The sequence below is a fragment of the Enhydra lutris genome, unplaced genomic scaffold (assembly GCF_002288905.1).
Source record: "Enhydra lutris kenyoni isolate GAN:26980312 unplaced genomic scaffold, ASM228890v2 scaffoldscaffold6, whole genome shotgun sequence".
NCBI lineage: Eukaryota > Metazoa > Chordata > Mammalia > Carnivora > Mustelidae > Enhydra > Enhydra lutris.
This window is the reverse complement of record NW_019154090.1, coordinates 33,309,672-33,333,927: the sequence shown is the minus strand read 5'-3', so window position 1 is coordinate 33,333,927 and position 24,256 is coordinate 33,309,672. Positions and strand designations below refer to the sequence as shown.

The 24,256-nt window shown below is 39.0% G+C and overlaps 1 protein-coding gene across 1 annotated transcript in view; it reads left to right on the top strand.

Annotated features, from left to right (window-relative positions):
* The window catches only part of LOC111141817 (hydroxyacid oxidase 1), a 50,349-nt gene extending 33,283 nt beyond the window's left edge, over positions 1–17,066 (top strand). Inside the window, exons 5-8 of the mRNA XM_022494646.1 lie at positions 7,798–7,889; positions 13,913–14,071; positions 14,182–14,251; positions 16,314–17,066. Of these exons, the coding sequence (XP_022350354.1) occupies positions 7,798–7,889; positions 13,913–14,071; positions 14,182–14,251; positions 16,314–16,384 (392 nt within the window). The 3' untranslated portion in view covers positions 16,385–17,066. The remainder of the gene's footprint in view (positions 1–7,797; positions 7,890–13,912; positions 14,072–14,181; positions 14,252–16,313) is intronic.
* Positions 17,067–24,256: the final 7,190 nt, after the last annotated feature.

Below are 24,256 nucleotides of genomic sequence, written 5' to 3'. Positions count from 1 at the left end.
AGTTCAAAATTTCTGTGAATTATACTTCAAAAAGTGGATCTTGGTGTTAGAGACACCTTTAAACAACAGTTTCACTTGCCTGACTAGTATCCATATTGTCATCCGTGATTGTTAGTGCTACTTCCCGTGGCTACCTTCAACTGTAGATATTAAAGAAAACTAACATGAAGGTTCTTCCCCATTCATTCATTCATTCATTCAATCATCCATTCAGTTATTCACTCACTCAGGCATTCATTTTGTAAATATTTATCATGTTTAGGGTGTACTAAAGTTAAAAATAAGATAGTAATTTGAGGTCCTCGGCCAAAAGGAGAGCCCATTCTTGTAGGAGACAGACATATAAACAAGAATTTGGGGGCAATAAGATGTTACAGATGCTACATACAGATATGCAACTTGAGGGTGGGGTTTAAAATAAGGTATGGACACTTAATGGGTTAGGGAAGGCTTTATTTCAGAATGAAAGATAACACTCGAGTTTTGCTTTGTTGTCGAAAGACTCGGAGGGAAATAATGGCAAAATAAAGGAGTTCTGAGTAAAAATTTATGAAACATGTAGACTACAAGAGGTTTGAGAACCACTGAGGCTCTTGATCATGGAATCAACCTAATCAGAATAACATTTTAGAAAAATCAAGCATTGTATAATGAGCCTAATGGATGGAGTTGGCAACGTTGTGGTCAGGGGGACATTTAAGAAATGGTTGCTGCCCAGGCAAGCGATGACTGTGGCTGACATCAAGAAAATGAGAAGATATGATCAAATTAGAAAATTAATGCCATTTCAAGTATTGAATTCACTCTCATCATAGAGGTGGCCCGGAGCAAATGGCTTAAAACACCAAAGAAGAATGAAGTTTTGGTCTTGGTTCATATTTGTCTAAGTTAAATAAGGAACATATAAAAGAATGAGGTAATTTACTTTTTTACCCAATTTCTCCATTTAGGATTCCCAGTATATACCATTTTCTAGAACTCTGTTCTCTAGGATATGATGAAAATCTATTCAATTAGACTTCACCAACATGTGTTATGTTGTAAAATACTCTGGGTTCTAGAACTTCCTTCTGGGGTCATCTCAGCTAAGATCACCACCTCCACCATCACCTCTTTTTGTTCTCACGCATATGGATCATATGACTTCTTTCTACATGTTTCATAATATTTTACACAGAATAGATGGCCCAAATGTTAACTGAGTAGAATCCTCAGTGAAAACTATGCGTCTATACAATCAGAGAGAGCTCAAAAGCTAGAGAAAGAGAGATAGGGCACTGGGCATTTGAAAGGAAATAACTTATTTATACACATACAGTTTATATTATCTAGTTTTTCTGTAACTATTTATTTCATTTATTTAACAAACAAGAATCATCTCCATGACAACAACTACATCAAGTAACGCATAAACTCAATCTTGAAGGGGGGTGGGTGGAGGCAGGGCCAGTTCTGGGAAATCTGGTTCTCACTCTTTCACAGATCTTCATCCAGAAGTCACATGGGTGGATGGAGAGTCGTCAATCCTCTTTCATGTTCCTGATCAGAAAGGTATAGATTATGTTTGCAGGAACATGAAATCATGGGTAGCTGGAAGGAGCTCAATGAAACATCCCCCCCTTACCAACATTTTAATAATTGCATTTTAACGAATGCAAATTAAGTCCAAGGTATACTCATCTCTTGCTGTGGTTAAACCCTGCCCTTGGAAAACTTCAACACAAACTCCAAATGAATATTTGAGATAGGATTTGTTCTTTGCTAAAACTCATGCTAATAAACAAATTGCTTTATGAACAAAGGCATAATGCTTTTCAGAGTTGTTTTAAAATTTAAAAAATACTTTTAACACTATTCTGTAGTATTTCCATAGTAGTTTTTTGTTTCTCAAAAGCTATAACTAACTCTTTTCCTGTATATATTTTTTTTCACGACACTCTCAAAGATATTCACTCAGTGTTTCCAGATTATGCTCAAAACTGCCATGCAGCTAGGATTTAGTTACTAAATTCCTGTGAGATAGCAGAGTCCGGAGTCAAAAGCTCCAAGGGCTTGAGGGTAAATCTTGAATACTTACATTTCACTTTGGTATTTTCAATTAAAAATAGAAATAATACATCAATAAGATAGCAAACAGTGCTATCCCCTACTGACTATTGTAATTGTCAGTCAACTAATGTATTAACTGGCAAATTAATTTATGTGGAATGTCATAGGAGTAAACTTTAAGGATTAATGAAAAATATCAAAGATTCATGAACTTTTTGCTAAGTCCAAACATTTTCAGCTTCTTGTTAAGGCTAGGTTGTTTTTCTCTCTGGGTTAAAATAAAACGTAAAACTTTGGACAAGGTTTCGTAGGCAGCTAATGAAAGGGGTTCATATCTGGTCATAAATTATTCTCATTTTGCTTCTCTGGATACTCATGATCTTATCGTCTGAGCAAACCATTCTGTCATTTCCCCCTACATTTCCAGCACTGCCTAAAAGAACCTGGAAAACCATTCAGAATGATAGGAGATAACAAACTGTTGCTTAAGTAGTGCTGACTTCAAATGAAAGGCTTTTTATAATCATAATCCTGACTAAGATGACAATTTATTGTTATAGACAAAACTCAAACAAACTTGCCAAAAGCATCCAGCAAATGAATTTCCTTCACTTACTCATCTTCTGAGTTCATACTTCCTGTACCATCAGATGAAATTAATAGTAACAGTTAATATTTATCTGAGTGTTCAACATGTGTCAGGCTCTTTCTAAACACTCAGTCAACTAATTTAATCCACAAGCCAATCTTCTGTGAATTAATATCCCTTTTTATGGTTTAGGACACCAATGCACAAAGAAATTAAGAAACTTGCCACTTACATAGTAAGCAAGTCTCAGATACAAAATTCAAATCCAGGTGGTCTGATTTACTAAGCTTAAGCAGCTAATAACTTTTTTCATACTATATAGGATCAGTTTACTGATAATTTTCAATTTCTGAAAACATTGGTTGTAAGTACATATATTTTGATTTTTTTTTAATTTTTGACGTGATGTTTGGTATCACGCACACAGTGAGACAACCAGAGCAAACCTCCCCAATTCCAAATGCATTTTGCATTGTATTAAGGCAAATGTTTTTAGAGAACCATTTTCCCAAACACGTTTTAAATGATAATATATTGGGCTTCTTGTTCCAGTTGATGGACTGAATATATATATATATACATACCCTCTCATCAAAGCCACGATGCCCCTGAAATTAAAGTATGGAATACAAAAATACATAAGTCTTGGGGCGCCTGGGTGGCTCAGTGGATTAAAGCCTCTGCCTTCGGCTCAGGTCATGATCTCAGGGTCCTGGGGTCGAGCCCCGCATCGGGCTCTCTGCTCAGCGGGGAGCCTGCTTCCCCCTCTCCCTCTGCCTGTCTCTCTGCCTACTTGTGATCTCTGTCAAATAAATAAATAAATAAATAAATATATTAAAAAAAAATAAAAAAATTAAAAATTAAAAAAAATACATAAGTCTTATAACAGCAAAGCAATGGAAAATGGGCACACACAGCAGAGAAACTTCACAAAATTTATGAGAGAAACAAAATGTAAGGGAATGTGCTGATAGGAGGAAAGTGCAAAGAAAACTGTCCCTCCAGATACACTCAGAGAGTGCCCTGGAGGAGCTGGGGGAGATTCTGTAATGAATGGTGGGGAGGCACTGGGCATCTACTCTGCAGGTGTGACAGAGATGGTGGATGAGAAGTGGAGAAGAAAGCCATGGGATTCATGGGAGCTCTGTTTGTAAACTCTCACAATAGCCAACCATCTTGTCTTTCCTCATCCCCTGCGCACCAATGGGCAATGTGGCATAGTAGCTCCATCTTTCTAAAGAAATGAATGGTTGGCTGGGACAACCTAGGGATGGATAACATTTAAAATATGTAATGATGCTATTCTCAATTCTGACACATGAGGAGCTCATAGTCAAGTAGCCCCTTAGTTAACATTCCTTGTGTTGTCTCACATGGAGCTCCAAGAGTTTCTACTCCAGGCAAAGACTTGGAAAGAATGAAAGTGATTTACAAAACAGTCCAGAGTGCCAAAGCGGTGACCCAAATCTTTCTTCCTCAAACATAAGTGGAAAATGTAACATCATAAGGCATATCTGAAACACTAAAACAAAAAAGACCAAGATTAATCTACAGAGAAGCTGATCCCAGAGGAAAGAGATAAAACAAAACAAAAAGAAATAACTTTAAAAAATTCCAAATGATAGACTCAGAGAAGCTGAAAGTATACCTAAGTAAGAAGAGTCTTCCATGAAAAGAAAATCAGAGTATGAAAAAACCAGTTCTCAAAGACTCAAAACATGATTTCTGGAATTAAACATGAAGTTACTGATTTAATAAGAGAGTCAATGAAATTTCTTACAATATATAAGAACAACAGGCAAATGGAAAACATGATTAAATGAAACAGAGTCTTGAAGACCCTTGAAAATGTCCAATATTTTAAATATTGAAGATAGGGACTTCAAATAGAAAAAATAAAGGAAAGAGGCAGGGAAGAAATTGTCAGACAGTGTTTGAATGCTGGAAACTTAAGCCATTAGACTCAGAAAACAAATCATAATTTATTACATCCTTTGTGAAATTTCAGGGGGGACAATGGGTATCAAGACGGAAAACAAAGCAGGTTACGTACAAAGAATGGAGTCAAACTGGCATCAGTCTTCTTGTCAGCAACAATGAGAACTATAAGATGGTGGAGCAATGTCTCTAAGGAAAAGGATTTTCAACCTAGAATATTATACGTAATCCAATCACCAAAGACAAAAGAAGTTATTTGGGTGCTCATAAGTTTAGCTCTCATGGATCCCTTTTTAGGAGCTTACAAATGAATTAATGTACTATACACAAATGAGAACTTAAACCAAATGTAGTCATAAATTAGACTTCAAGAGATTCAAGGCACAGAGAATAGGAGCAATCCTTAGAATGAAGGTCAGCAGTCAACCTTGAGATTAGAGAGCAGGATAGAGTAAGTAGGTAAAGGGTTCAGGAGGGAAGTCTCCAGAGGGAAAAGAAGATGATTTAAATAGGTTAGATAGAATAAATGGAAAGTTTGAAGAATTAGAGGATACTCTTTAAAAAAAAAAAATTATTTATTTATTTATTTGAGAGAGAGAGAGAGAGAGAGTGCATATGCAAGTGTAGGGGGAGGGGTAGAGTGAGGGAGAAAGAGTCCAAATAGATTCTTCTGCTGAGTGTGAAGCCTTACACAGATCTCAAACATCAGAATCATAACCCAAGCCAAAACCAAGAGTTAGTTGCTCAAAAGACTGTGCCACCCAGGCCCTGCAGAATTTTGAGGATAGTCTTAAGGCTCATGGTAACTGGAGAAAAAGGAGAAAAATGCAATTGGAAATTCAGGAAAATAAAGCTGTGAAATAAAGCATGTATGGTCCAAATATGAAACAAAATTAAAATTTAAAGTATGAATCAATCAATGGGATTGGAAAAAAAAAAACATCTCTCAACCTCGGTGTGAGGGCCTTTTCCTTCTGGGTGACTCAGAAGTTTCCTGAGACATCTCACAATCTGCATTGCATGCTTGGATTAAAACAGATAGCCAAAACAATGTCATGGAAACATTAGATTTTATATTTAATATGAAATAAATATAGAATATCAATCATATATTGAGAATATAACAAAATGTATAACACAACACAGGCTTAGAGTGAGCAGATAACAAAGTAATTAGTTGGGAAACACTGGCAAGTCATGTAGCAGAGCACCTTTCATACTATTTCATTGTATCTTATGTCTCATCAGAACATTCCTTAAATGTGAACTCTAACAAGAACAAGAAGACAATCATGTGATGTCTAGGTCAGCCCTAGCTGCCATAACAAAATGCCATAGACCATGTGGCTCACAGAGCAGACATTTATTTTCTCATAGTTCTGGAGGCTGGAAGTCTGAGATAAGGATTTCAGCCTGGTCAGTTTCTGGTGTAAGCTCTTCCCTTAGGCTGTGGAGGCCGCCTTTTCCCTGTGTGCTTACATGACCAGTGTGCTTACATGACTTACATGACTGGAGGGAAGTGGCCAGCAAGCTCCCCAGTGTTCTCTGATAAGGGCACCAGTGCCCTCATGAAAGCCCAACTCTAATGACGTCATCAAATCCTAATGAATTTTCAAAGGCACCATCTCCAGATACTATCACATTGAAGGTTAGGGTTCTAACATACGAACTTTGGGAGTCACAGACATTCAGTCCCTAAAACATGAGTTTAACATTTTCATCTACTGTAATTTTAGAAGAAAAATAATAATAGCATCATATTTTATTTTATTTTAGTTTTTTTTTTTAAAGAATTTATTTATTTATTTGACAGAGGTCACAAGTAGGCAGAGAGGCAGGCAGAGGTGGGGGGAAGCAGGCTCCCTGCTGAGCAGAAAGCCCGATGCCAGGCTCGATCCCAAGACCCCGAGATTATGACCTGAGCTGAAGGCAGAGGCCCAACCCGCTGAGCCCCCCGGGTGCCCCAATAGCATCATATTTTAAATGGGAATATTCAAAAACTAGCATTCCATAAAAAACCACTTGGAAAAAAAGGTGTTTTAGTATAAAATTTTAAAATACTCAGAATTACAGATCCTTTTATGAGTCTTTTTTTATTATTCTTAGATCTGCCCTTGATTTCCACTGCTTAATTTATGAACGTATACAATGTTCATCCATCCAGTTACATCTCCCAAATCTGATTTTCACCTCAACCTTAGACCAAATATTTTTGAGTGTTAAATTTGAGAACCATTGTTACTTTTCTGATTTGGTTAGCGACTAAACAGTTTGCTATTGGGAGCATGCTGAACTTAGAGTTTAAAATATACAATATAAAAAATGAGTTGGAAATTGACTTGAGAGAATGTTAATCTGTTTTATTTTTTTTATTTACTTTTTAAAAGATATTATTTATTTGAAAGAATGGGAGGGAGAGAGACAGAGGAAGAGGGAGAAGCAGACTCTGATGAGCAGGAAGCCCGATGTAGGACTTGATCCCAAGACCCTAAAATCCTGACCCGAGTTGAAGGCAGACACTTAACTACCTGAGCCACCCAGGAGCCCCTAATCTATTTTAAAACTGTATTTTCAGAAGTTGGTATATTTTGAAGCATGATTAGAGAGATAGCATATAATTTTATTTTTTGTATATTTTTGTACATTTTTATATACTTCATTGGGCAAAACACATTTAATTATAGAATAAGATAAGACAAGATAAGATAAGATAATTAATGAAGATATCACTTTGTATTAAAGAATGTTTTTGGAAAAGACTTGTTACCTCCATGTTACATTTCAGGTGCTTGCCACTTATGTATTCTTTAATGCTATCCAAATTGCAGAGGAATAATTTTGCTAAATGCTAAATGGTATGATCTTATTAAAAATAATAAAATTACTTAGCAGGAGTACTTTCTTGTGAGAATAAATTAATTTTAACTGCATGTCAATTGGCTGTCTATTGAAAATTTTATCTCATGATTCTCATGAGATTTTATCTCATGATTTTATCTCATTAATTTTATCTCATGATCATTATAAGTGCTAACAGTTTGGCCAAGGAAACTGTCACTACTCTTCTTGACCTGAGCACTGATATATTTCTATGCTAAAGGTTCTGAGCAAGGTATAGATGTATGAACTCAGGCTCCCTTTGACTGGGACCTTTCACCTTCTAAACCCAAGCCTTCTATTAAGTTGCCTTTTTCATACAATGGCTGTTTTGCTCTTTCCAGATGATGATGCCCGGGAGGCAGTTAAACATGGCTTGAATGGGATCTTGGTGTCGAATCATGGGGCTCGACAACTTGATGGGGTGCCGGCCACTGTGAGTTTCAGCAAATGCTGAGATTTCCCTTTGGAATTCTCGCTTCCATCGCAGTTTCTCCATGTCTGACTCTTTTCTGTGTATTTTGGGTATGAGAACACTCAAGGTAAAATGTGTGCAAATAGATGAGATCTTGGATTTTAAATTTAGTGACATATATCTACCTGAAGTAGATCATTAAATCGTCCAATACATTTATTTGTAAACTTTATAAAAGTCACTATTAAAAAAGAAATCTTTTGTGGACAGATTTAAAAGTAAACCAAACTGTCTTGAAGAGTTGTGGGACTGAGTTAAAACTGTGAAGGAGCAATTAGCTCCACGAGGGTTATCAGATGTTAGCAGAGTCGCTCAGTCATAGTTATTATATGGGTGGCTTTAATTGGAATGACCAATGAATTTATTCAAACAACTGCAAGTACAGGAGGACAAATAATTTTGTCAAGTAGTAGTGGATTCCTCTTTCACTGAACCAGCAGGTTGATTTAGAAAAATCCATAGACCAGGTGTGTGGGCCTTAGGACAGACTAACCGACTATAGGGAAATATTGGATGTTGTCCATATTTGTACTCACGGTTCTTCCTAAAACACTAATGGCAGGAATGAACCTCACCTTTGCATGCTGTAGGATCACAGAGTCAAGAATCAAATGACAAAACTGGGAGTTTCCAGTCCTTTCCAATTCAGCTTTCCTTGTAGAGACCCATCTGCTTCAGTGATATGAGATGTTGCCTGCAGGTAAAGGAGAATGAAGACCTCCTCTGGTCAGGGAGGAGAAGTTGGTCACAGCTTAAGCGTCATTGGCAGATTTGGGCCTTTCCTGTATATGAAGACATAGACTTAGTGTGCCGGCCAAATTAAGTTTGTTTTCTTAAAAATAGAATCTAAATCTACTGAAATCAAATCTAACGAGATTTTAAGGGGAAAATATCTAAATGGTGTGGTTTATTTCCCTCTGGCTGAGGGGTTATGGAAACTTAACTAAAAGGACTTTTTGAGCTGTGGTCCCAGAGACTGTTTTAAAAAAAAAAAAACAATGACACTCCCCTTTGCATGCTGTGTGAAGAGAGGAGATGTTTGCTTGGGGTTCGTCTCATACTTAGAAGACATTTGAGGCCCACAATGGCGAGAGAAATGTGAGATTAGATTTGGCTAACAGTGAAGATGCTTTTCTCTCAGTGTGTAGGTTTTGAGATGAGGAACGAACAGTTACAAATTAAGCTCATGTCAATGTCCTTACATTCAAGGTCATAATGTGGCCAAAATTGCTCTTAAAGAGGGTCGTCTGGCTGGCTCAGTGGGCAGGGTATGTGATTCTTGAGTTGGGGTCATGCATTCAAGCCCCATGCTGGGTGTAGAGCTTACATGGGGGGAAAAAAAAGTTTGCTTTTGAAGTAACTTGAGAACAAAATGACAGTATTTTCAAATTGATTCTCAAAATCCATAGTTCTGGAATGTCTCAAACTGGAGTCTAAAGACAGAGTCTCTGGAGTCTTTGAACCCTATAATTTTTTTTTTAAAGATTTTATTTATTTATTTGACAGAGAGAAGGACAGCAAGAGAGGGAACACAAGCAGGGAGAGTGGAAGAGGGAGAAGCAGGCTTCCCACTGAGTGGAGAGCCCCATGTGGAGCTCGACTCCATGGTCCTGGTCTCAGGACCATGACTTGAGCCAAAGGCAGATGACTGAGCCAACCAAGTGCCCTGGAAGGTTTTTTTTTTTAATGTTTTCATTTTTGTTTTGATTCTAACTGGAACTAACTTTTGTTAAACTTAAAAATATGACATTTTTTTCTAGTGAAAATGTTCAACTATAAACATTTTCATAAATTAATATTTGGGTTGTTCAGGCAATGGTTTCCAAAATTGAGTCTTTGGACACGTTCTATGAGATCTGAAGAGATTTAATTTTTATTATTATTATTATTATTTAAAGATTTTATTTATTTATTTGACAGACAAAGATCACAAGTAGGCAGAGAGGCAGGCAGAGAGAGGAAGGGAAGCAGGCTCCCTGCTGAGCAGAGAGCCCAATGTGGGGCTCGATCTCAGGACGCTGGTATCATGAGCCGAAGGCAGAGGCTTAACCCATTGAGCCAACCAGATGTCCCTATTATTTTTTTTAAGAGAGAGAGAGAGTGAGAGTAACTGGGGGTGGGCAGGAGACAAAGGGCAAGGGAGAGAGAGAAACTTAAGCAGGCTCATGCCCGGTGTGGAGCCCAATGTGGGGCTCAGTCTCATGATGGGAGATCATGACCTGAGCCCAAATCAAGAGTCAGACACCCAACCCATTGAGCCACCCAGGTGACCCTATTTTTCCTTTTAAAATGGATTCATGCAATTCTACCTTTGAAAAGCACTTGATGTATCAGTTAGCTTTTGCCAGGTAACAAAGCACTCTGAAATTTGCTGGCCAAAACTCAATAGCTCTTTATTCATGTCACAATTCTGAGAGTTGCAATTTGGGCTGAAACCTGCTAGAAAGTTCTTCTGGTCTTGGCTGGGCTCACTCAAATGCATGTGGTCAGCTGCTGGGGTGACTAGGACAGGCTGGTGTGGGGTGATTTTAGCAGAGACAGTTCTGCATTGTCTCACATCTGGAACATTAGGTAGGCTGGTTCTCACAAGGTGGCAGGTTTCCTAGAAGGTAAGTGAAAAATTTCAAGGCCTCTTGAGATTGAGGCTTAGAAAATGCACACTGTAGCTTCTTTCTGTTCTGTTCTCTCTACGTTCTCTTGGTGACAGCAGGTCCCAAGTGTAGTTTAGTTGCAAAGGATGGGGAAATAGACTCTTCTAGCCTCATTTCTCTTTTCTCTGGGAAGCGCAGAAATATCCTGTTACAAAGAAATGAAGATGGGGAGGGAAATAATTGCAGCCATTCTTGCAATTGTGAACAATCAGGCAAGCCTATAGTAACCAGTAATTTTCTAAGTGTGCTTAGTAGAAACCCCATCCAAGGGTGCCTGGCAAAGGATGATTCGTGGGGTGGGGTAGAGAGTCAGGGGAGGATTTCTGGACAGCATCCTGAACTCTGGCTCTTTTTGCTTTTAACTAAAGCAGCTCTGGTTTTATCTGTTTTTGTCTATGTTCGATTAGTTTGGTTTGAAACCACCCCCCGCCTTTATTTTTTAGAAATAGAGAGAAGAGAGAGCCCAGGAGGGTGTAGAGGAAGAGGGAGAGAGAATCTTAAGCAGACACAGGGTATAATCTCACTACCCTGAGATCAGGGCCTGAGTCAAAATCAAAAGTCAGACACTTAACTGACTGAGCTACCCAGGCACCCCACTTTGGTTTGAGACCCTTAAAGTGTTCCTTGCCCAAAACATGAGAAATTGGGAGTATAGGATGGATGTTTTGGGAAGATAGAAAGGTGGGTACTCCCTGTGAGTAGTTTTATGGGACAGGGAACATCCAGGAAGAATGTGACTTGAGCAGGAATGGGGAAAAGTCTCCTTGGGAGTCACAACCCTGTGGGATTCTTGTTGGCTCTCTTAGACCATCTGGCATTGTGGCTTGAATATACAGGGTCTTCAAAAGTCAGTGAATGGGGGAGCGCCTGGGTGGCTCAGTGGGTTAAAGCCTCTGCCTTTGGCTCAGGTCATGATCCCAGGGTCCTGGGATCGAGCCCCACATTGGGCTCTCTGCTCAGCAGGGAGCCTGCTTCCTCCTCTCTCTCTGCCTGTCTCGCTGCCTACCTGTGATCTCTATCTGTCAAGTAAATAAATAAAAAAATCTTAAAAAAAAAAAAAGTCAGTGAATGGATGGATGGATGCGTTAGTTAGTATAGCAGGATCTTAATGTATTTTCCTGTAGATTAACCCCATGGGAGGTGAGCCCACAATTAACTGTCTAAAGAATCATGAAGCGAAGAAAAGTCAAGATGAATGGTCTCTCAGATGTTTAGCAAGCTGGAAAGAAGAAATGTAATAGTTGTAAAACAGTGGATTCATCTACTGTATTTATTTATTTAATCTTCTCTGGTCAGAATTATTCTCTGAAATATACAGCCGGTGAAACTGCAGCTACAGAAAGAAAAAGGAGGAGGATAGAAGTGCTCAGCAATGGTTAGAACAGCCTTGTCCACGACACACAAAACACCTATCTAGGTTCCATTTTATAGCCCAGAATTCACATTTTAAGTATCCTTATTAGTTTCCTTTTAGGCCAGGTTGGGCGTTAGAAATAACGTAAACAGACTTGATTTGCGTGACTTTGAAAATGTGTATTGAACCCGAGCTAGCTAATATTTTTCTTTGGTTTTGGTTTCCAATTGGGAAATATGCTTAATTATAGCTTGCATCATCTCTTGGAAATTGTAGCATTTATATGTTGATGTAACTTGCCTGACTGTAAAAGGAGGACTATGTATAGGTAAAGGGACATATGTAAATGGATCCAGAGCATGTTTGGCAAGGCAGAAAAGCCAAAAGGAAAAGGGGAAAATCACATTACCTGCCAAACACTTAGGGGCTGCGTGCCAAAAGTTGCCTTCACTTCCTCCAAATCTGTGGCCGGGTTTGGTCTTCAGCCTTTTACATAAAACTCTCTTTAAGTTGAGCCTCTACAATTTGGGGGGAGAAGCGGGAAAGCCTTTGAGCGGTTTCAGCACAATTATGTCTAGAAAAAAATCGCACTTGAATGCATGGTCGCTTCTTCAGCGTGCATTTTAAATGGAGATTGGACTTAATTTTATACTCAAATATTTGGGAATGAATGTAGGTAATTTCTACAGATTTTGACCTACAGGTCCCCTTGTCAATTGTTTCCATTCTCAAGGGCGAAGATTTACACAAAAGAGACAACTGTATCAGCTATTAGCTATTAACTGTATTAGCTATTAGCCAACTCTATTAGCTATTGCCATGTGGTGCCATGAAAGAACAGACTCCAAACTCAGTGATTTAAATCAACAGTCATCTATTCCCATGAAACTTTGTGTCAGCTGGCCGGGACAGGGAGTGCGTGGGGCGCAGTCTGCTGATCTGGTCTTGGTACTGGTTAGGTGGCTGTGCTCCAAGTTTTGTGTCCAGCTGGGCTTAGCTGGGCTAGCTCTGCTTCCTGAATTCCGGAGTATTTATTCTGGGGCCCCAGCTAAAGGGAAAGCAGTGCCCAGGGGGTGCTCCTCTCATGGAAAGTGGCACAGGTGTCAGAGAAAGTTAACGTGCATGAGGTTGTTTAAGGTCTATGCCCAGAAATGGCACTCTGCCACCTCTGCTCACATGTTACTGGCCAAAGTAAGTTGCAAGGCCAAGGCCAATGTCAAGGAGCAGGCCAGTGCACTCTGTTTCCTTTAGCAGGAAACACTGCAAAGTTACCTTGGGAAAAGGGGTGGTTTCCGAGTGGTGCGAAGGATCAGGAACCATATTTGCCATCCACCAAATCCACCCCGACGAGTCTCTTGTATTCTCTGGTGCAGATACAAGCCCATCATCAATTGTCAATCAAGACGAGAACCTTGAAGGTGCCTGTGGTCATAGTCCTTTTAAAGCAAGAAAAATATTTTCGTAGAGAGTTCTCTAATGTAGGGCTGGATGCAAAAAATGTTGGTTGGGGAAATCAGAGAGTTTTTCATTGTTAGTCCTGCTCACATTTTCATACACCATTGCTTCCACTCGCCGTTAAGTATTAATTTTAACAATTGATTTGCAAGGGTAAATCATGTACAGAATAATTTATATGAGCAAGATTCTGCTATGCATTTTATAAAGCATAGTTATAAAATATCATTACATGTATTAAAATTTGGTTTGTATTTTTAAAAATCATGGTCTTTGAATTTGAACATCAGGAAAGGAAAAAAAAAAGTCTTGAACTTCAAAATAAAAAATAAATTTAGTTGGTGTTTTAGGTACTGACATTTTCACCCCTTTTCTTCCAGGAGGGAATAATTGTACTGTTGACTGCAAATCCGTCTAGCTTCTTTCACACTAAACCATCGTCAGATGGTCAATGGCCGTGGGGGTTGAGCTGGGTAACACTTCAACCAGCATAGCCTCACATGACTGACCTCTCCTCTCTGCAGATTGATGTTTTGCCGGAAATCGTGGAGGCTGTGGAAGGGAAGGTGGAAGTCTTCCTGGATGGGGGTGTTCGGAAAGGCACTGATGTTCTGAAAGCTCTAGCCCTGGGAGCCAAGGCTGTGTTTGTGGGGAGACCAATCATCTGGGGCTTGGCTTCCCAGGTAATTAGAGGACAATGAAATAAACATATAAAATAGAACAACAGTGAGATAAATACATGAATCAAGTCAAACCGACTTACCCCAAATATCTGTATCTTTTATTTGCTTAGGGAGAGAAAGGTGTTCAAGATGTCCTTGAGATACTAAAGGACGAATTCCAATTGGCCATGGCTCTGAGTGGTAAGACTTGCCGTTCTCCTTCCCAACTTTCTTTTCTTCTTACGGGCTCCTTGGTGGAGAGCAGTAAACATGAGGGGGAAGAGGATAGAATCATTTGGGCTGTAATGAAGTTGGAAGTTTGCTCCGTGTTTACAACTCTAGGACAGAGCACTCTCTGGACAAAGGGAGTCCATAGCCAGTAACAGTTGCTTTGCCTCTATCTTTGACTGTCTCATCAAGGCTGTGTGGGCCAATGTGAGTACCTGAAGGGCAAACGCTATCCATTATTCCTCCTCATCTCACCTGAACAAAAAATCTAACTGGCTAGTCAACACCTCCATGAAAGGGTCCAAATGATACCGCTACCTTTTCCTATTAAACCAGTTCCAGGGCTCCTGGGTGGCTCAGTCATTAGGCAACTGCCTTTGGCTCAGATCATGATCCCATGGTCCTGGGATCAAGCCCCACTTCGGGTTCCCTGCTCAGTGGGAAGCATGCTTCTCCCTCTCCCACTCCCCCTGCTTGTGTTCCCTGTCTCGCTGTCTCTCTGTCAAATAAATGAAGAAAATCTTAAAAAAAAAAAAAAAAAAAAAAAAAAAAGCCTGTTCCATCTGCAGACCCCCCAGTGGAGACGGTTCATGTTATTACCCTTGTTTCAAAAATCTTGAGTCACTTTTGACTTCTCATTTCCCTCACACCCCCACATTGACAGGAGCTCTACTCACGTTGACAGGAGCTCTATCTGCAAAATGTGATCAGAACCTGACCTCACTCATTGCTGCGATGGTTTCTCTGTGTTTCTTCCCAATCAGAGCCTCTCTCCCATTGGGCATTGCCGGTCTGTGTGTCCACCTTGCCTCCCTCTCCCTCCCAGCCTGTTCTGATCACAGCGGTCAGAATGAACTCTTCAAACATGAATTCAGATCATGCCACCATTCTGATAAGAGCCCTCCAATAGCTCTTGGTTTGTTTACTCACTGTAAATGCCCACGTCCTCACCATGGCCTATAAGACCTTTATGCGGCTTGACCTCTGTCACCTCTCTGACCTCAACTCCTACTACTGTCATCCCTACTTATTCTTCCCAGGCCACATTTCCCTCCCACTCCTCCCTGACTATGGCAGCCATGTTTCAGCTTGAAAGCTTTTGCTCTGGCTATCCCACTGGCTACCCCATCTGTCTGGATGCTCTTCCCCCAGATGTCTACAAGGCCGACATCCTTCACATCTTCACTGAACTCGTATTTTCTCAAAGGGTGCCATCCTGCCCACCTTATTTAAAATGGCCGTCCATGTCCCACCCACTCCCTCAGCTTCTAGTTTTCTCTCCCTGTGACTGTCATTCTTCTCCATAGCACCCATCGCCTATACATCGACTATTATATGATCTACTTTTCAAGTTACTTGCATTATATATCCTCTTTTCCTCTGGAGAATATAAGAAGCATGAGGCAGGGATCTTCGTCTGTTGTCTTCAATGCAGTATTCCCAGTGTTCAGAGCAGCGCCCTGCACACAAATAGTATTTGCTGGAGAAATGAGTAAGAAATAAGAGTCATTATTACTAGTGACTGCTTTGAATTTAACTCCGAATGGACCTCTCAATGCAGAGAATGCCTTTGAGCCAATTACCCACTTCTGAAGGTAATGAGGGTTTCCTTTCTTATGATCCATTTCACCCAGATGGTCCTCGTAGATAGAATTCCCGAGATCAATGGTCTACAGCTACTGCGCCGAGCCTGTGTGGACACAGGCACAGGGAGAGAAGAACGCCATTCTGTGAATCCTCACTATGCATTTTAATTTGCTACAGACATATCCTAAAAGAGAGCTTTCAGCCGCTGACTCTCTATTAAATGTGGCAGAAAGAATATACTCTTTGTGTTAATAAAAATATGTGCCAGTCATTTTGTGTTAAGGACTGTTTAGGTAATAAAAGTGGTCTCATGCCACATAAGATTTGGCAAGCTTACCTTAAATCATAAACCTTACATTTGTCAAGTTTTACATTCCTTGGGAAAACGATTACTTGCCTGATTATTATTGCATTCATTTCATATTAAATGTATGCATTATTTTTTCAGGGTGCCAGAATGTGAAAGCCATCGACAAGACATTGGTGAGGAAAAATCCTCCGGCCGTTTCCAAGATCTGACAGTGCACAATATTTTCCCATCTGTATTATTATTTTTTTTTTCGGCATGTATTACTTGACAAAGAGACACTGTGCGGAAAGTGACCACAGTCTGCAATGCCCCACTTCAACACAAAGGGTGTCGTTCTTCTCCAACAAAATAGCAATCCCTTTGAGCTCATTGCTTTTGACTTTTCAATGGGTGTCCTAGGAACCTTTTAGAAAGAAATGAACTTGCATCCTGGAAATATATTAACTGTTAAAAGAGAAAACATTGGAAATGTGTTTAGACAACGTCATCCCCTGGCAGGCTAAAGTGCTGAAAAACAAAAGGTAGCCTTTGGTAAAAGGAGAGGTGGCTACCCCTGAGGTAAAAAGATAATGATCTCACTTGTTTATTAACCTGTATTGTGTTTAGATATCTTAAAGCACTTACTCAATGGTAAGTTCAGGTTCAAAAGATTGGACCTGCCTAGAGAAACAGGAGATTCAGATTCCCAACACTGAGGACCCAGCTCTTGATAGACTTGGGATGAGTTGGTGGAAATTGGTGATTTTCTAGGTACTTTTTAACACCATGATTTACACTACTTCCAATCTACAAAAATGTAGATTTCTGTCCCCATCTTTTGTGTCTGTATCTATCCCCATATTTTATGATACATATATTACTTCTTAATCAGAAACAAATAAAGCATTTTTGAGAAGACTGTATTTGTTCCATTTGTAACAATATGAAATTCATCCATTTTAATCTCTGAACTCCAGTCCCTGCTCTATTGCTCATTAATTCTCTTACACCTTCCAGCTCTTCTTTATTCTTTCACTTTTTTTCCACTTACAGTCATACACAGGGCCAGCTACTCTGATTTGTGAGGATTGTGCCAAATGAAAACGTGGGCCGCTTGTTCAAAAAGCAGGAAAAAGGCCTTTCCTTCCATCCACAGTTTTTCTCTTAACCTGCCATGGTAGCTTTTCTTTGGTATCTTTACTTTGCTATTTAATGTCACGTTTCCTTGGGCATGAGGATACTCACAGAGCAAGCAGGTGCTTGACACAGCCCGGTTATACGCCCTGACTCTTCTGCGCCTGCGCGCAGGACCCTGCCAAGCGTGGACCTCCGCGCAGTCACTGGCAGGTGGGTGAGCCAAGCCAAGGATTCATTTAGGGGAGGTGGGCCGATGGCAGGAGATGGGACTTTGTGTGATTCTAGGCTTCAAGCTCCTAGCCCATGTTTCATCGTCCCTTGGCGTTTACTTATAAAACGCAAACTCAAAGATAAAACTATTAAGCATTTCAATCCAACAACCACAGAGCGTGAAACGCAAGTGGGAGGCCCCCTTCTGAGTGTGGAATTCTGGGCAAACATATTGGCGGTGTGCACGGGAAGCCCTGGTCACATAACTTTTAAATTTATTCTCCAAACGGCGCATTTGGCAGATTAGACGTGAACTTGGTAGCCAACGTAATTTTGAAATTTATCTATTACCATCTCTCCGGTTGTTCAACCACAGTGAAATAGTAAATGACACAATTGAAAGAATCACTACCTAAAAATACAATTGTTAGGTTATGTTCTCTTGTTTTATTACAATGTTTTATTTTGCTCAGATCTCTCTCTCCCACCTTCCCTCTTTCCCTTCTCTTAAATGCTGGGTCTTTCCTAAATGCTATGATGGACAAAAACACAGTGCTAAAATTATTAATCTAGCCTGATAAAAAAGAATCTTTTAATCTATAAAAAGAAATAGTTACCCTTCAAAGTTTTCTCCAAATGCAAAGAAGGAATATTACTGTAACTGTTTAATGCACTTGTAGTTAATATTAATCAATAAATAGGTATATCACAAGCAACTTTTGATTCCCCCAACTGACTCAGAAATGCCTTTGCTGTTGGCCAAGAATGTGTACTTTGACTACATCATATGTATGTGGTTGGGTGGTGAAAACAAAAAGTTGATAACTTTCCCAGCAAGTGGACATCCACATACGGTGTTTTAAGTTAACATTTATGCATTATGCAAATTATGTGAGATGGGGATTAGTGCTCTTAATTTGTGAACTGAACAATTTTATGACCACCCCCCTCAGAGCCATGTTACCTACTTGAATGTAGATTTTCATTTTTTCTTCAGAATTATAATGTCACTGAAAGCCTCTGTGATGTATATTATTTTCATCATCAGAAAGATAAGCTGTTTTCATTTTTCTTTGAGAATGGCTTTAGTTCAGTTGTAACAGTCCTAAAACTAAAGCAGTCTGATGGCTGAGATAGGAATGGGGCATGTCAGTTGCACTTCTCTTTCTGAAGATTTATTACTTGAATTTGATAGAAGTTTTTTGAGGGAGCCAATTGGCTTTTCTGTTGCTGAGTTTATGTCAATATGCTGGGGAAGGGGTAAAAGGGAATGGATAGTTTAATATAGGCCAACTCTGCTTTTCTGGAATGTTCTTGAATGTGTAGAGTGCTCTAGAGTGGTGTTTTTCAAACTGTCATCTGGTGGACCAATGAAAACATTGTCAGACCTCACACCCACAGATTCTGATGCAGCAGGTATGGGGAGGGGCCAGGAATCTGCATTTCTAACCTACTTCTGGGGGAGGCTTATCTGCTTATCTGGACATCTTACTTTGAGAACCACCCATCTAGTCTAGAGCAAGAAGCATCCAATCAGATTTGCCACCATCACCCAGATCAAGACAGAGAACATTCCCATCACCTCCAAAGTACCTGCTCTACCACAAGTAAACTCACACTAACCTCTGTCATCACTGATTAGTTTCGACTGTTCATAAACTTTGTATACACAAAACCATACAGTATGTGCTTTTGCTTTTGGTTTCTTTAGCGCAGGGCATATGAAATCCATTCGTGTTGTTGAGTATATCTGTAGTTAGTTCCATTTATTGTTCTGTAGTAAATCCAGGGTCAAAAATACCACAATTTATCCATCCATTCTCCTCCTGTTCTGTGTTTGGGTTGTTTGCAGTGTTTCTACTAAAAGCCAATCTCCACTGATTTTTGCAAAAATATGAGCTTAGTATTATTTTCCGGTATTTCAAGAAAAGAGCAAGACATCTGCATTTTTACAGGGAGATTTTAAGCGTTGGTGAAATTTAACATCTCACCGAACACTGTGCAGATCACGTTAAACACGGTTGCGGCCCACGTCTGGCCCATGAGTCACAGATTCTCAACGCCTGTCACGTCTTGTCCTCACAGATTTTTCCCTCATGGCTAAAATCTCTCTAATACCCCCACACAGAGTCATGTCTGAGCACCAGTGGGAACCTGCCAGCAGAATTCCTCAGCATCTCTGTTGTTTAAGCTTGCGTCCATTCTGCTACCTGGAAGACTGTGGGTGTGAAGTAAACTTCTTTCTCTCTGCTTTGCTTGGGGAACCCAGGTCCACAGTCTTACCGGAATGAATCAAATGGTATCAATGCTTCTTAGAGTGCAGTTTGCAAACTTCATCTGTGTCACTGCTCTGTTATTCATTCATTTATTTATCTTGCCAAAACATTCGAATTTGCAAAACTGCTTCAGAGGGTTGTGGTGGATTAGTATAGCATGAAAGGAAGTTGTGGCTTGTTCTCAAACAGGAAGAAAGACTTTTCATTGTAAAATTCATAATCTATTTACTGCCTGATGGGCTGTATTGCATGTCGGTTGCATAGCAGCAAAACAAAGTTTGTCTGTTTAGGAAAGTCTGAAGTTTTCTTATCACATGAAGATAAAGAGGATGCTTTCTGAACTTGCATTTGCTTCAACACACACTCTGTCACATGCCAATAACAGAATGACGCCACGATGAGAGTTTATTTTAGGTAATATAAATGTTAACCCAAATGATGGAAGGCTATTATTATATATTTATGTGATGGGAAATTTTATCCATCGTAAAAGATGCAATTTCCTGTCTTTATACAAATCTACCTTGAGCAATAGCTATCTTTTTTTTCCCCTCCCTCGTGTGGTTGCAGCTAGTTGGTTGGGGGAAGTAAGAATGGCTTATTTTTATCCAGTCTTCTGTTTGTTTCTCTGCTCATATTTTTCTGAATATCATTTTAGATAGTGAGCATGGATTCACCTGAAAATTTTCCAGGATCTTTGGCAAATCAGGAATTGTGTTACCCTGAATAGTGCCAAAACAAGGGCTGAATTCAAGCAAACAGTAAATTTGATTTTGTTTGTTCATTTGGTTCAGTATCACTGGGGAAGAGATCCTGGCTTAGTTTCCTAGTTGTCTTCCCTGGTTAGATCATCTGTCTTGAGAGCTGGTTTGTTTTCCATTACAGTTAAACTCTTCAGTCTGTTTCTAACAGTGGGTTCTTCTTGTTGATAGAGTCATTTATGGTAATAGGGCTCACATTGTGTGTTACAGCTTCATTACTAACCTCACTAAGTGAAGGTCAAGGCCAGCCTGTCCAAAAGCACTGGTTTAGGATCCTGAAGACCAGAGTGACTAGGGGAGTGAAACAAACATTAGGACCATCAGATTCTCAGCTGTGAAATGAGGACCTAGCATGGTGAGCTATGTGAGAACACATCATGGGTTATAAATCAACATTCCAAGTCTTATTAATAATAATTATTATCAGGAGAGATAATATAACAAGTTCTGACATATGTTTTGTTTTCATAGTATTCATTTTGAAAAATTAACTTTTTTTGGGCAAAAATCTTTAAGGATTTCAAACAATTCAACAGAGTAAAAATAAAAATCATCCATTTTACCACATAGATGAATGTTATTTCAGATATTGCTGTACACATATAATAAAAAGCAGTTGGATAGATAGAAATGGCTTTACTAGAACAGGACTACACAATAAATGTTATATTTAAATAAAATATTCAACTTAGTTGTACTTGAATTTAGTAGAAGAGAAAGTGATATTGAGGGTTTCTTAAAATTAAGGTAAATGCTTCTTTCAAAAAAATATAGCCTGCTCATCATATTTTTTAAAATTATGAAGAATTTATGGAGTAATATTTTGTTACTGGCATATACCTTTCGATTGTAGACCATATCAGTTGACTTATTGCTCTAAAAAAATGAAGAAATTAACCTCTTATACCTACTCTCCTTCTCTTCTTTCTCCCCTTCTCTCCCATTTTTCTTAATATGTTATTACTTTCATACCATCAAAATAGAAAACATCTTCCTATGTAACAATAATTTCCAAGATTGTTTAATATTAGTTTTCATTGAAATTTCAGTGCTTGCCTACTACAATCTTAATAGCTTCTTCATTCTCTTGTTCTTGACTTGAATTCACTTCTTGGTTTCCTGGATTTTATTGGTAAATTGTATTTTCAAGAATAGTTTGAGTTTGTTCATGCTCAAAGCTTTGTTGGATGTTTTTACATTTGAATGATGGAGGAGTATAATATTTTGGGGTCACACTTCCTTTTTGCAGACATTTTGGACTTCTGCCTAACACTTAATTTAATATGGAGAAGAGGACACTGGCCTGTGTTCCTTCCTTGCTGTTATCTGCCCCCACCCCCGAACAAAACAAAACAAAACAAAATAAAACAAAACCTGGTGCTTGAAACACTGTTTTTTAATCTATGAATTTTAATAACTTCAGGTGAGGTGATGCTAGATATCATAGGAGTCACAATTTAGAAACTGAACTATGCCTCACGTGCTATGTTTTAATTTTTAATTTAAATATGAAAAAGCCAACTCCACCAATATCAACTACTAACATAATATTTTACAATATTGCCCTCTATTCTTCTGTTAGTTCGACTGATAATGTTCTAACAATGACAATATCAGTGGTTATTATAACGTCTGGACATTTGTTCCTTTAAAGCAAAGTTATTTAAAGGTTCTTATTATCTAGTTCACCCCCTACCCCATGAAGGCTTGGTGATGATGAAATTGTTTTCTATCTGTGCTGTTCAATACATTAGCTATTAGCTTACATGTGGCTGGCTATTGGGCACTTGAAATATGACTAATATTAAGTGTTTCACTTTACTGGATTTTAATTAATTTTTTTATTAAAGATTTTTATTTATTTATATGACATACAGAGATCACAAGTAGGCAGAGGCAGGCGGAGAGAGAGGGAGAAGCAGGTTCCCTGCTGAGCAGAGAGCCCGATGCAGGGCTCGATCCCAGGACCCTGGGATCATGACCCAAGCCGAAAGCAGAGGCTTTAACCCACTCAGCCACCCAGGCGCCCCGTGTTTTGTTTTTCTTATTAATCTTTTTAGTTGTGGTTTATGGGAAGATCCCAAGACTTCTGTTTAAAGTCTGGAGTGAATGGCCCAACCCAGCCACTGAGTGAACAGTTTTTGAGAAAATAACCTCAAATGTTAATTTTCATACTTCAGGTGGAAAAGTAATATCACTAATCAATAAGATGCAATAATGAACAGTGATACGTTTTTAAACTGTAAGAAAATGATATATGGGCAAGCTGTTATAAAAATAATCTTGGTAAGAATATATGCCTTGTAGTGTAATGACTGACATCTTGGAAATCTGAAAAGAATGAGCAAATTTTGTTAGACACAGTGAAATATGTCCTCTGGAGTAGAAAAAAATCCTGTATCCTAAAGAGCCGACTGGCACCAATAAGGAGTCTTTCTCTAAGCATATTTGGCATCTTCTTGATCCAGGAGCACAAGTTTCTTTGCCATATGAATAAGTAACATTGCCCAAGTCAAGAACACACTTTTGGTTCTGATTTTCCTTTACTGTTGTTGATATCATGTTATTTGGTTTTAATATTTGAGCAAACCTCTCGGATTTTTTTAAAAAATAGGTTTGCCCTATCCAAGAATACGTTTTTGGTTTCAATATGAGTACATTATAACCCTGCTGTCTATTTTAAATATTAGTAAGCAATATTACTTAAATTTTTGAGAATTTTTGAGTAATAATAATTTAATATAATATGTGGCATAATGTGAACATCCCTGTTTTAAGTAGTGATATTTTTTAAATGTAAAGCAGTCAGGAAGAAACTCTTAAAATATTCTTCAATAATCTGAATGAATAAGGTTAACATTCATTATTTCCAATACTCTCAAACACACACACACACACACACACACACACAATACAATAACCTGACAAACCAACAAGAATATCTGAAGATTGAGGCATTAGAAAAAGTATTAACCTACCCAAAAACAGAAGAAGGAAAGTTGTTTGTTTTTTTTTTTTTTTTAGATTTTATTTATTTATTTGACAGAGATCACAAGTAGGCAGAGAGGCAGGCAGAGAGAGAGAGAGAGGAGGAAGCAGGCTCCCTGCCGAGCAGAGCCCAATGTGGGGCTCGATCCCATGACCTGGGATTATGACCGGAGCCGAAGGCAGAGGCTTTAACCCACTGAGCTACCCAGGCGCCCTGGAAGAAGGAAAGTTTTAATTCATGCAGTTATTAAGTATCCATGATGATGGCAGGGCAGTGTATAAGAAAGCCAGAATCTGTAAATTTGAAAATGTAGTCCTTGGATCAGCTGGTGGTTTTGTCTGTGCAACTGCATAAACAGTTTGCCTACTTTCCACTAAATTGACCAGATGCTTTGTTGTCATGTAAACACGATCTAAATGAAATCCACAGATATCCCCCTTATTTTAGCTAAATGTTTCTTGGCTAATCTTATTCCAGGTCTGTGAACAATTTACCAAGAATGATTTGATTGGCTTTCAGTTCTTTTGCCATCTCTTGTCCATCCTTTACTGGGCAGGCAAACGATGGAGAAAATGATGCAAGTTCATAACACATAAAACATAGAAAGAAAGGTCTTTGGAAAGCAGGACATTCCTCACAATTGTTGGCTCTTTCACAGGAAGGGCATGATTAAAAGGGCACGGGAGGTTCATGCCCAAACTGCCTTCACAATTGAGATGCCTACTTTCA